General features: G+C 38.9%; 1 protein-coding gene and 1 long non-coding RNA gene across 2 annotated transcripts in view; one reads left to right on the forward strand and one right to left on the reverse strand.

The window, feature by feature from the left end:
* The window catches only part of jph2 (junctophilin 2), a 155,485-nt gene extending 149,181 nt beyond the window's left edge, over positions 1–6,304 (reverse strand). The window contains exon 1 of the mRNA XM_063041415.1: positions 5,691–6,304. Within this exon, the coding sequence (XP_062897485.1) occupies positions 5,691–6,069 (379 nt within the window). The 5' untranslated portion in view covers positions 6,070–6,304. The remainder of the gene's footprint in view (positions 1–5,690) is intronic.
* Positions 1–12,630, forward strand: part of LOC134342817 (uncharacterized) — a 40,815-nt gene that overhangs the window by 1,183 nt on the left and 27,002 nt on the right. The window contains exon 2 of the long non-coding RNA XR_010017110.1: positions 7,671–7,735. This is a non-coding gene — a long non-coding RNA (uncharacterized LOC134342817). The remainder of the gene's footprint in view (positions 1–7,670; positions 7,736–12,630) is intronic.

A 12,630-nucleotide genomic window follows, 5' to 3' on the forward strand; every position in this document is an offset into this window, starting at 1 on the left:
GACTGTACTCTTTTCTATAGATGCTGCCTAGCATGCTGAATTCTTCCAGCATTTTGTGTGAGTCGACCAGATAATTTTTAGCGCTTTTGTTTTAAATATAAATATTGTCCAGTATAAATGGATACTTATTTTTTGTGCACAATTGATGTAGCATTAGATCTACAATCCGCAGGTGATTAAAGACCAATCTAAGAGACTGGTATTTCAACATGTGCCAATCTAAACTATGCACTAAAATTTTTAGATAAGGACTTGAGACTACTATTTTCCAACTCAGATCCGTGTAGGGGCAGCAACTATTCAGTATATTTATAAATTATTTTATGATGTGATAGAAAGTAGCATATCCCAAGTTTGTTGATAACACAAAGATGGTGGTCTTGTAAGCATTGATGGAAGCCTTGAATAAGAGAAGAAACTAACAAGCTACTGTGCCAAGTGTCCTGTTATCCTCGTGATATCCAAAAGGGTAGAACAGGGTATTTTACAAATGGTGAACAGTTAAAGGTAGTGGAGATTCAGAGACTTGCTGTTCATGTACTGAGATCAATAAATGCCATAGACAGATACAGAGAGCAATTAAGAATCCTAGTCTTTATATCTAGAAGACTGGAGTACAAAGAGGAAAAATGATAATTAGACCATATCTTAGGAAGGAAATACAAGTTTGAGCAGTGTCAATTTGCCTAAATAATTGATCTTCAAAGTTCAATTCATAGGAAAAATTATACAAACCAGCTGTATTCCCAGGAAATTAGCTGATTAGGGGATAATACATTTTTAAAGTATTACTAAGTACTAGGTGAGATTGGAAACATTTCTACTGTCAGCAGGTAATACAAATTAGGAACTCTGACCAACAGTAAACAAGGTATAGTTACTCGATAATTTAAATCTGAGAATGTTAGATCTTTCATATGAAAGATGTTGAGGGATATTGGGGAAATGTAGGCATGTGGTGTAAAGACACAGATTAACTATGATCACAATGAGCATGTGTTAGGGTCTAAATTTTGCATCTTTATATTCCACATTCTAGAGGCCAGGGTATTTTTCATAATGAAGGCTGACAGTTGATCGGTTTTAATACACTTGAGAATATTGTATAAGCAAAAATAAAGATCAGGTCTTCTCCATGATGCTGTAATAGGAAAACCATACATCCATGAATTGATTATATTACCACCAATGAGACATGCTTATTTAATGCTTGATTGCCTTGATTTTGTATTACCAGCAGTACATAATACATTAGGGATATTATTAACAACTACTTAATAGATAATGAATAGAATTTGTTACTTCTGTGATGTTAGTTATGAAGTGTGAAAACTAAACATCTGGATTGGGATTCTAATTCATCTGATACATTATTCATTGTGGTTTTCAGATTAAGTTGTGAATTTTCAGAATGAAGATTTTTGATATATTGTTGAAATGAAAATGGATGTGTCATTCAGCATCTGCTGAACTGGTTCAGATTACCAAAATTGTCCCCTTCTATAACCAAGCACTTACACTGACATTTCAAAATCTTATATTATATTTGAAGTAGCTTGAGGAATCATTCACTGCAATATTTTCAGTCTTACTATAACATAAATTAGTAATTTCTTTCAAAGACAGTCATTTACTGCAGTATAACACTGTATTGCAGTTGGAGTTGATGCAGTGTGGTTTAGATAGTTACTATGGAAACTGGCCAACACCTCTAGCAGTAGCACTGTTTAGTGCACACAGTACACAATGGCAAATTTGTTACATAAGTTGGATTATTTAACAAATTTAGATGCATTGATTAGCTATTACAATCACGTGAAAGCAAATGTTTATGCATTCATAACTAACGGGAAAAATATTTACAGATTCAATTACTGTGATTTGTTAATGGGGAAAATATAATTTCAGTTAACTACTTTAACTAATATCTGATTCTCAATATGTAAATTCAGATTGAGATTGCCAGCTATTTAATAAACTCTGATGCTCACTATTTGTTATTTCCTTGATGCCAGGTCTAAATTATAAATCTAAATTACAAACATTACCTCTAATATGTTTTATTTGAAATGTTGGTTAGAGAATAATTTGGTCAAAAAAATAAATCAAGGTAGCTACATTAGAATTTATTTCATAATGATCCACTTCGAATCATTACTGTATCTGATTACTATTGTGCATTAGTTTCTAGGATTTGTATTCATCTTGCAAGCTGTCGATGATGACTTTAAGAAATAACTCAAGTTCTAAGTAAGAGTATCAACTGTAATTTTCCCCTTTTCACCATCTATTTAATTATATAATTTCAGAAGATTAAAATTATTGATATATAATTAACCACTGAAAAATACAGATGTATTTATGTACCATCTTTAAGCATGCAAAGCCTATGCGGTTACGTCAAAAGGTCAAGATCCAAGAGGAAACAATTATTTAATATACAAATAGCAAGCTAGAGACTTGGCAAGAAGACAGTCCACTGTAGCTGCATTAAAACTCCTATTAGGGTAATAACTTTTCTGATTAGGACAAGAAAGTCAGTAGAGAATGAAGGATTAAGATGAATTGTGTTTTTCTTCTACCATAACACTGTTTAATAATTTTGATGTACTTTGAGACTGTTCCTTGCTGAAAAAAATATTAAACATTTAGTCAATCCATTCAATTTATAGATGAAGAGAAGAGATCCTTCAGGTATTGCAGGAGAATAGCCAAAGCATAACTCCTCATAAAAGAAAATTACTCACAGATAATCTGGCTGCTACATATTTAAATAACTGTGTATTGCATACATGGACTATAGAAAACATTTGACAACGTGAACTTTGGAGAGAAAATTAAGAAAAATGGAACAGGAGGGAAAATGGGAGGAAATAAACAGATTTTTGTAATGATTTATAGTGAGGAATCAAATCTCACAAGATTAAGTTATGGGCCAATTATTTTGACTGTAAACATAATGTCTTGGATACATAATGTCTTTTTATAATTTGCATATAAGACCATAAGGCATAGGAGAAGAATTAGGCCATTCAGCCCATTGGGTCTGCTCCATCATTCTATCATGGCTGATCCCAGATCCCACTCAACACCATACAGCTGCCCTCACCATATCCTTTGATGTCCTGATCAATCATGAAACAATCAACTTCCACCTTAAATATACCCATGGGCTTGACCTCCACTGCAGACTGTGGCAGAGCATTCCTCAGATTTACTACTCTCTGGATAAAAAAATTCCTCTTTACTGTTCTAAAGGGTCACCTCTCAATTTTGAGGCTGTGCCCTCTAGTTCTGGAAACCCCCACCGTAAGAAACATCCTCTCCACATCCTCTCCTATCTAGTCCTTTCAACATTCTGTAGGTTTCAATGAGATCCCTTTGCATTCTGCTAAATTCCAGTGAGTACAGGCCCAAAGCTGCAAAACACTCTTCATATGTTAACCCCTTCGTTCCCAGAATCATCCTCATGAGCCTCCTCTGAACTCTTTCTAATGACAATACATCCCTTCTGAAATGGATCCTTTCTGGGGCCCAAAACTGTTGACAATACCCCAAGTATAAAGTATAAAGTGTGGCCTGACTAGTGTCTTATAAAGCTTCAGCATTATCTCCTTGTTTTTATGTTCTGTTCCCCTTGAAATAAATGCCAATGTTGCATTTGTCTTCTTTATCATAGACTCAACCTGTAAATTAACTTTCTGGGAGTCTTGAACAAGGACTCTCAAGTCCTTCTGCACTGATGTTTGAACCTTCTCCCCATTTAGATAATAGTCCACCCTATTGTTCCTTCTACCAAAATGCACTATCATATATTTCCCAGCACTGTATTCCATCTGCCATTTTTTACTCATTCTTCCAATCTGTTTAAGCCCTGCTGCAGTCGCATTGCTTCCTCAATCCAACCTACCCCTCCACCTATCTCCCATTAATTTTACCATTGTAGGGATACCTATATGTATTTAGAAAACTAAAGGATACAATGAAAGGATATTGATAATATGGTGAAAGGATATTGATAATATGGTAAAAGGCTAAAAAGTGGCAATTGGAATTCTGTAGTACTAAGCGTGAATGATGCATTTTGGAAAATATATGACAGTGGTTAAACTATATACATGCCTTATAGACAAACAGAGAGCTTTTGCAAAGAACTTTGAAAACTGTTTCCCAGGTTGAAAAGGAAGTTTTCAAAGATATATTATAGTTGGCAATAAAAGAGAAAATATTTATGTTAAGAGAAAATTTTCAACCTGACTGAAATATCAGTAAGATTATAGTAAGACTTGAGCAAGGCACTTAACCACACATTGCTCTGTAATGACACCGGTGCCAAGCTGTATGGGTCCTAATGCCCTTCCCTTGGACAACATTGGCGGCGTGGAGAGGGGAGACTTTGCAGCATGGGCAACTGCTGGTCTTCCGTACAACCTTGCCCAGGCCTGTGCCCTGGAAACCTTCCAAGGCACAAATCCATGGTCTCACGAGAGTAACGGATGCCTATATAGTTGGAATACTGTTGAGCTCTATATTGTGTTTCATATGTTGAGGTTTTAGAAAGAATATATCACAGATTTACAACTCTGTTTTGTGGTTTTAAGAGAAAATATGTATGAAATAAGGATTGAAGCAGAGGAGGAGTTAAGAGCTGGGATAGATTAGCCAATGATCATATTGAATGGCAGGGCAGGCTTGGGTCAGTGGTGGTCTAGTCCTGCTCCTATTTTCTTGTGTTCTCATATATTTGCCATCAGGAAGGTTAAATGCTGACAAAGGATGGGTCAAATTGCCTATTTTCCTTTTAATCCTGCCAAGAAGAAATATGAAATTGAATAAACAGTCAACATTTCAGGCTGAGACCCTTCATCAAGTTCTGATGAAGGGTCTCAGGCCGAAACGCTGGCTGTTTATTCCCGTCCATTGATGCTGCCTGACCTTCGGAGTTCGTCCAGCATCTTGTACTCAAGATTTCCCACAGTTACAGAATCTCTTGTGTTTAGAAATATGAAGTACAAGTATTGTATCTGTAAGGTGGGTACTTTTCTTGTTTACTCTTCATCATTTTCATAAATATCTGCATTAAGTGGACGATAAATCTACACCTGTTGATAGGTTTCATCTTTCTTTAAGGGCAAATCACACTGGCTGCCTAAAAATCAAACCAGAGATAAAGAATCAACAAGTGACAGGAATTAATTTTCCCCCGGATTATTCCCATTTCCTCAAACTATGTTATAGGCCATACAAAAATGTTATCTTCTTAAATGTTGATTTCTAGATAATTTAACAATGCGGCAATGAGTAAGTAGCAATAACCTATTGGGTCTGTTAATTTGTTGAAAAGTATTTAGTTTACATTCAGTGCTGAACTCGTGTTACGTGTTGATACCGTTACCATAGCAACCGGGCAAGGAATCACAAATACGGTTGACGGGAGGCCAGCAAGCAATTCAAAAGAAAATATCTGATCCCAAAGGAAGGGAGAAATAAAACGATTTAATATATAAAAAAGAAATAAACATTCAAACGGGAGTGCTCCGAATACAGAGCAACACGTACTTCAGGATAACAGAACCGAATGTAGACGTGTTACACGAGTGATAGATGTGTTGCCTCTTTTAACGTTAACTGGAATTTGATAGAATTGGAGCCGGGTGACACATATTAAGGGGATGGGGAGTTGACTTTACCTCCATCCGCGTACTTCTCGGTACCGTAGCCGTCCTGGAGGCCGTTGTTCCAGGTGCCCTCGTACCTGGCCCCGCTCGCCTGGCTCTGCCTGACCCCGTACCTGCCTTTGAAACCGTGTGTCCACTCGCCTTTGTAAACCCAGCGCCCCTTAGTTTCCAAGCCCAGGCCGTGCCTTTTGCCCTGAGACCAGTAACCCTCGTAGGTGTTGCCGCTGGGCCAGGTGTACACGCCGACCACCTCGAAGCCGTAGTTCCAGGAGCCCGAGTACTCGCCCTGGCCCTTGGGGCCGGTGCAGATGCCGTGGCCGTGCGCTTTGCCGCCTTCCCATCCTCCACAATACGCCCCACCATCGTCGAAATCAAATCTTCCTCCACTCATGCATGAAACGGATGCCGCCCGCCACCAGCAGCAAAGAATCAGAAAGGGGTTACTCTATGTATATAAGGAAAGGAATCTCGATCGAACTGATGAATGTTCAGTTCTGAAGGTAGGAGAGATGGGGACGAGGGCTCCGTGCACCTGGTAGCCGAGAGTGCGGCGCCTCTCCCCACCGAACAACCAGACGTCATTGGGGGAACGGGAGGCAGCTGAGTGGCTGACCCCACTTCTCCATCTCGGCATACAACCGGAATGTTATAACATACCTAACAAGGCTATCAGATCACACTCGGTTCCAAAAATAAAACCCAATCAACAATCTCCGCAAACGCTTTTTTTAAAACATTACCAGCAGCACCGTAAGGGACTGGATTAATATTTCAAACAGCGAGTTTACAGTGCAAAAATTGTAATTCTATTTACTTATAAAAACATACATGGTGATCTTAAAAGCGGCGTTTTTCCCATCAGTGCCTTTCATGCCCTGTGCAATTCCATTAACTGTATCCTTGAAAATTAATAAATAAAATTCGCACCATCCCTGTTACCGGCTTTTATTCGGGATTTAATTTAAATCACAAAGCACTGTAATTTTCGAAACGCAGCAATGCAACTCTGCTTTATATTCAGTTCTGAGAAATTTAGTACCAATTAAATATCCTGGGAATAGTTTGCAATATATCCGTTTCCAAAGCTTGTGTCAATTTCGGAACTCACCCAATTAAATCTGTTTTTTGTATTGTTGTACGTGTTTTGAAATAATCATTTTCTGTTTTGAAAGGGTTGTGAATGCTAAACACGTAGATAAGACAGTTTTCAGGCGTTCGAGGCGTAAACGGTTGTCCCGAGTCGTTACTGGGAAGGGAAGATCTTGTAATTCCGGTCACTAGAAGGCGACCTAACGTATCATGAATTAGTCTGATAACACAAAAGCTTCAAACGGAGTGATAACTCATGTTTGAATCAAAATATAATTAGTTGCCACCAGTCACGTAATCCACCGTATGCCATAATTCCACTTTTACATGATTGTAAAATTTCAAAATTAGATTACATTTTAAAAGTGAATTTTCTTGTAATTACCGTGTTTGCTTCAACCCTTAAATGGACTATTAGGGCGCACCAGTAATTAACGTGGTGGAATTGTCATTTCCAAAGGTAATAAACCAAAATGTATGTGGGTGTCTGGTGCATTATATATCATTTGCATACCTAAGGTATGTAAGCAGTTCACACGCCAATATTTTACCTCTGCCGCATGCATAATTACGCAACTCATTACGATTTTGTTCTTTTCAAGGCGAGGAACCCAGTCAGAGCACAAATGTGGATGTTTTTATTAATATACCTCGCCATGCAAGGAGCCCCCTTTCGCGATGGAAGAAAATTACATCCGAACGTCAGGAATCCAGCAGTAAAAGCATTTTTATAAAATTAAATAAGATAGAATTTAAAACAGTTTAAGCAATTGCACAGTGTTCCATATAAAATGTGATAGGTATTTGTAAAATATAAACTCAATGTGTGGCATAACAAACACTTAGAAAACAACAGAACACAATAACTGACTGATTTTGATTTATGTTGTGATTTTTTCTAAGGGAGATGACAACTTTTGATGTTGTTTGCTGGTGCAGAATCGGTAAAAGGACTTTTTCTACATCAGGTAAATTTGATATTGCCTGTTGGTATGACTGTCAGGATATTGCTTAGTGTGTCCCATTAGCCTTTGACAGCTGGCAATCAACCTCACAAGAGTTCTTATATGAGCTAATACATAACTTTGAAAGAACCAAATGGAATCAGGAACTGTAGATGTAGCAGATCTTTATTCAGCAAAGCAGACATGCTGGATAGCTATGATGAGACTACTCTGTATATTAGAATCTCCTTGAAGAACATTTTTTTAAAAATAGTCTTAAGTCAAAGATAATTTAATTACTGTTTCAATAGAAACATAAGCATAGTTTACTTCAGAATTTTGGGTATAGACAAATGGTTCCATACAATTATACATTTACAGTAGGAGCACATTTTAACAGATGCTAATTCTGATGTACTAAGGGGAAAAATAGAATCTAGAATTTTCCTTGATTTGTGTCATAATGGTAAAAAATGGTACAAAAGATATCTGATGCTTCTCGGTTTGATGTAGGGCAATTCCCATGGCCCTTTTATCTGTACATTTGGCCAATGCATATAGTTACGTCAGTTTCCAAAGCATATCTATTAGGTGGTCTCCTGCTGTGAGCTAGTAGCCTACCCTCTTCACCATCATCATCAAGTGCCGTGCCCAGTTTGAGCCTTGACTGCCATGGCCCACAGACTCTTGTTTCAGGTCAAGTGGATCAATTAATTGGTATTCATTTCCAGTTCTCTGGCTGCTGTCTCCATCATCATTTGTCTTTGTCTTCCTCTTGCTTTCTTCCCTTCAATCTTTGCCATAATTACGATGCATTCTAACTCCTGTTTCCTAATCACATGTCTAAGAGTGTTGTAAAAACAAGCCTGAAGGCTTTGTGTGTCAATGCAAGGAGCATTCGTAACAAGGTGGATGAATTGATTGTGCAGATAGTTATTAATGAATATGATATAGTTGAGATCACAGAGACATGGCTCCAGGGTGACCAAGGATGGGAGCTCAACATTCAGGGATATTCAGTATTCAGGAGGGATAGACATGAAAGAAAAGGAGGTGGGGTAGCATTGCTGGTTACAGAGGAGATGAACGCAATAGAAAGGAAGGACATTAGCCGGGAGGATGTGGAATCGATATGGGTAGAGCTGCGTAACACTAAGGGGCAGAAATTGCTGGTGGGAGTTGTGTACAGGCCACCTAACAGTAGTAGTGAGATTGGGGATGGCATTAAACAGGAAATTAGAAATGCGTGCAATAAAGGAACAGCAGTTATAATGGGTGACTTCAATCTACGTATAGATTGGGTGAACCAAATTGGTAAGGGGGCTGAGGAAGAGGATTTCTTGGAGTGTATGTGGGATGGTTTTCTGAACCAACACGTCGAGGAACCAACTAGAGAGCAGGCCGTTCTAGACTGGGTATTGAGCAATGAGGAAGGGTTAGTTAGCAATCTTGTCATGCGAGGCCCTTTGGGTAAGAGTGACAATAATATGGTGAAATTCTTCATTAAGATGGAGAGTGACATAGTTAATTCAGAAACAAAGGTTCTGAACTTAAAGAAGGGTAACTTTGAAGGTATGAGACGTGAATTAGCTAAGATAGACTGGCAAATGGTACTTAAAGGATTGATGATGGATATGCAATAGCAAGCATTTAAAGATCGTATGGATGAACTACAACAATTGTTCAAGCAACACACATAAAAGTTGCTGGTGAACGCAGCAGGCCAGGCAGCATCTCTAGGAAGAGGTGCAGTCAACGTTTCAGGCCGAGACCCTTTGTCAGGACTAACAATTGTTCATCCCAGTTTGGCAAAAGAATAGACCAGGGAAGGTAGTGCACCCGTGGCTGACAAGGGAAATTAGGGATAGTATCAATTCCAAAGAAGAAGCATACAAATTAGCCAGAAAAAGCGGCACACCTGAGGACTGGGAGAAATTCAAAGTCCAGCAGAGGAGGACAAAGGGCTTAATTAGGAAAGGGAAAAAAGATTATGAGAGAAAGCTGGCAGGGAACATAAAAACTGACTGTAAAAGCTTTTATAGATATGTGAAAAGAAAAAGATTGGTTAAGACAAATCTAGGTCGCCTACGGACAGAAACAGGTGAATTGATTATGGAGGGCAAGGACGTGGCAGACCAATTGAATAACTACTTTGGTTCAGTCTTCACTAAGGACATAAGTAATCTTCTGGAAATAGTAGGGGACCGAGGGTCTAGTGAGCTGGAGGAACTGAGGGAAATACATCCTAGTAGGGAAGTGGTGTTAGGTAAATTGAAGGGATTAAAGGCAGTTAAATCCCCAGGGCCAGATGGTCTGCATCCCAGAGTGCTTAAGGAAGTAGCCCAAGAAATAGTGGATGCATTAGTGATAATTTTTCAAAACTCTTTAGATTCTACATTAGTTCCTGAGGATTGGAGGGTGGCTAATGTAACCCCGCTTTTTAAAAAAGGAGGGAGAGAGAAACCAGGGAATTATAGACCAGTTAGCATGACATCGGTGGTGGGGAAAATGCTAGAGTCAGTTATCAAAGATGTGATAACAGCACATTTGGAAAGCGGTGAAATCATCGGACAAAGTCAGCATGGATTTGTGAAAGGAAGATCACGTCTGACGAATCTTATAGAATTTTTTGAGGATGTAACTAGGAGAGTGGATAGGGGAGAACCAGTGGATGTGGTATATTTGGATGTTCAAATGGCTTTTGGCAAGGTCCCACACAGGAGATTAGTGTGCAAACTTAAAGCACACAGTGTTGGGGGTATGGTATTGATGTGGATAGAGAATTGGTTGGCAGACAGGAAGCAAAAAGTTGGAATAAATGGGACCTTTTCAGAATGGTAGGCAGTGACTAGTGGGGTACCACAAGGCTCAGTGCTGGGACCCCAGTTGTTTACTATATATTAATGACTTAGATGAGGGAATTAAATGCAGCATCTCCAAGTTTGTGGATGACACAAAACTGGGTGGCAGTGTTAGCTGTGAGGAGGATGCTAAGAGGATGCAGAGTGACTTGGATAGGTTAGGTGAGTGGGCAAATTCATGGCAGATGCAATTTAATGTGGATAAATGTGAGGTTATCCACTTTGGTGGCAAGAACAGGAAAACAGATTATTATCTAAATGGTGGCCAATTAGGAAAAGGGGAGGTGCAACGAGACCTGGGTGTCATTGTACATCAGTCATTGAAAGTGGGCATGCAGGTACAGCAAGCGGTGAAAAAGGCGAATGGTATGCCGGCATTCCTAGCAAGAGGATTCAAGTACAGGAGCAGGGAGGTTCTACTGCAGTTGTACAAGGCCTTGGTGAGACCACACCTGGAGTATTTTGTGCAGTTTTGGTCCCCTAATCTGAGGAAAGACATTCTTTCCTTAGAGGGAGTACAAAGATGGTTGACCAGATTGATTCCTGGGATGGCAGGACTTTCATATGAAGAAAGACTGGATCAACTAGGCTTATACTCACTGGAATTTAGAAGATTGAGGGGGGATCTTATTGAAATGTACAATAATCTCAAGGGATTGGACAGGCTAGATGCAGGAAGATTGTTCCCGATGTTGGGGAAGTCCAGAACGAGGGGTCACAGTTTAAGGATAAAGGGGAAGCCTTTTAGGACCAAGATGAGGAAAAACTTCTTTACACAGAGAGTGGTGAATCTGTGGAATTCTCTGCCACAGGAAACAGTTGAGGCCAGTTCATTGGCTATATTTAAGAGGGAGTTAGATATGGCCCTTGTGACTAAAGGGATCAGGGGGTATGGAGAGAAGGCAGGTACAGGGTTCTGAGTTGGATGATCAGCCATGATCATACTGAATGGCGGTGCAGGCTCGAAGGCCCGAATAGCCTACTCCTGCACCTATTTTCTATGTTTCTATGTTGCTATGTTGCCTTTTCATGATCTCATACATTATTTCTCTTTTTGTGTTTGCTGTGTTCATGACATCCTCGTTAGATATTCGTTTCATCCATGATATTCTTTGCATCCTCCTCAAAAACCCATCTCTGCTGCTTCAATTCGTTTCCTCATGTTACTAGATATTGTTCAACAGTCTGAGCCATATAACATAACTGGATAAGCGTAACATTTTAGTGCTCTGAGGCAGGTTGTCGTGCCTAGTTTAGTACTGGTCAGTATACTATTCATTCTTGTAAAGGTGTCTTTTGCCATCCCTATTCTTCTTTTGATGTCCATGTCGCATCTGCCATCTGATGTCACCCAGTTTCCTAAGTAGCAAAAGTTCTGTACTTGTTTTATGTCTTTCCCGTTTATTATCAGCCCGCAGATAGGATTCTCCTTCTTTTTGGATATCACCATACATTCTGTCCTTTTGCCATTGATAGATAGACCCATTTTTGCACTTTCTTCAACAACTATATCAATTAAGTTTTGTAGTTCTTCTTCCGTACTTGCAATTAACAGTATCATCTGCATATTTGAAATTATTGATGTTTTCACTGCCAACTTTGATCCCCAAGATGTCTCTTATTTTTTATAATATTGTTTCACTATACACATTAAATAAATCAGGGGAGACAACACACCCTTGTCTAACGCCTGTCTTGATTTTCATAAACTGACTCACATCTCCATCTATTCTTACAGCGGCAGTTTGTTCCCAGTACAGATTTCTGATTAGGCGGAGGTCTTTCGAATCTAGATCTAGAGTTTTCTGTAATATTTCAAATAACTTGTTGTGCTTCACTTTATCAAATGCTTTTGTGTAGTCGATAAAACAAACAAACCAATCTTTTTGCACTTGAATAGCTCGTTCTGATGGTATCCTTAACATCAGTATTGTGTTTCTTGTTCTTGTCTTTCACCAAACCACATTGTTCTTTACCTATTTCAGCTTGTAACTTACTTTTAGCTCTTGTCATCAAAGTTCTTAGAAGTATCTTGGTGATATGACTCACTAAACTGAT

The sequence above is a fragment of the Mobula hypostoma genome, chromosome 2 (genome assembly GCF_963921235.1).
Source record: "Mobula hypostoma chromosome 2, sMobHyp1.1, whole genome shotgun sequence".
Taxonomy (NCBI): domain Eukaryota; kingdom Metazoa; phylum Chordata; class Chondrichthyes; order Myliobatiformes; family Myliobatidae; genus Mobula; species Mobula hypostoma.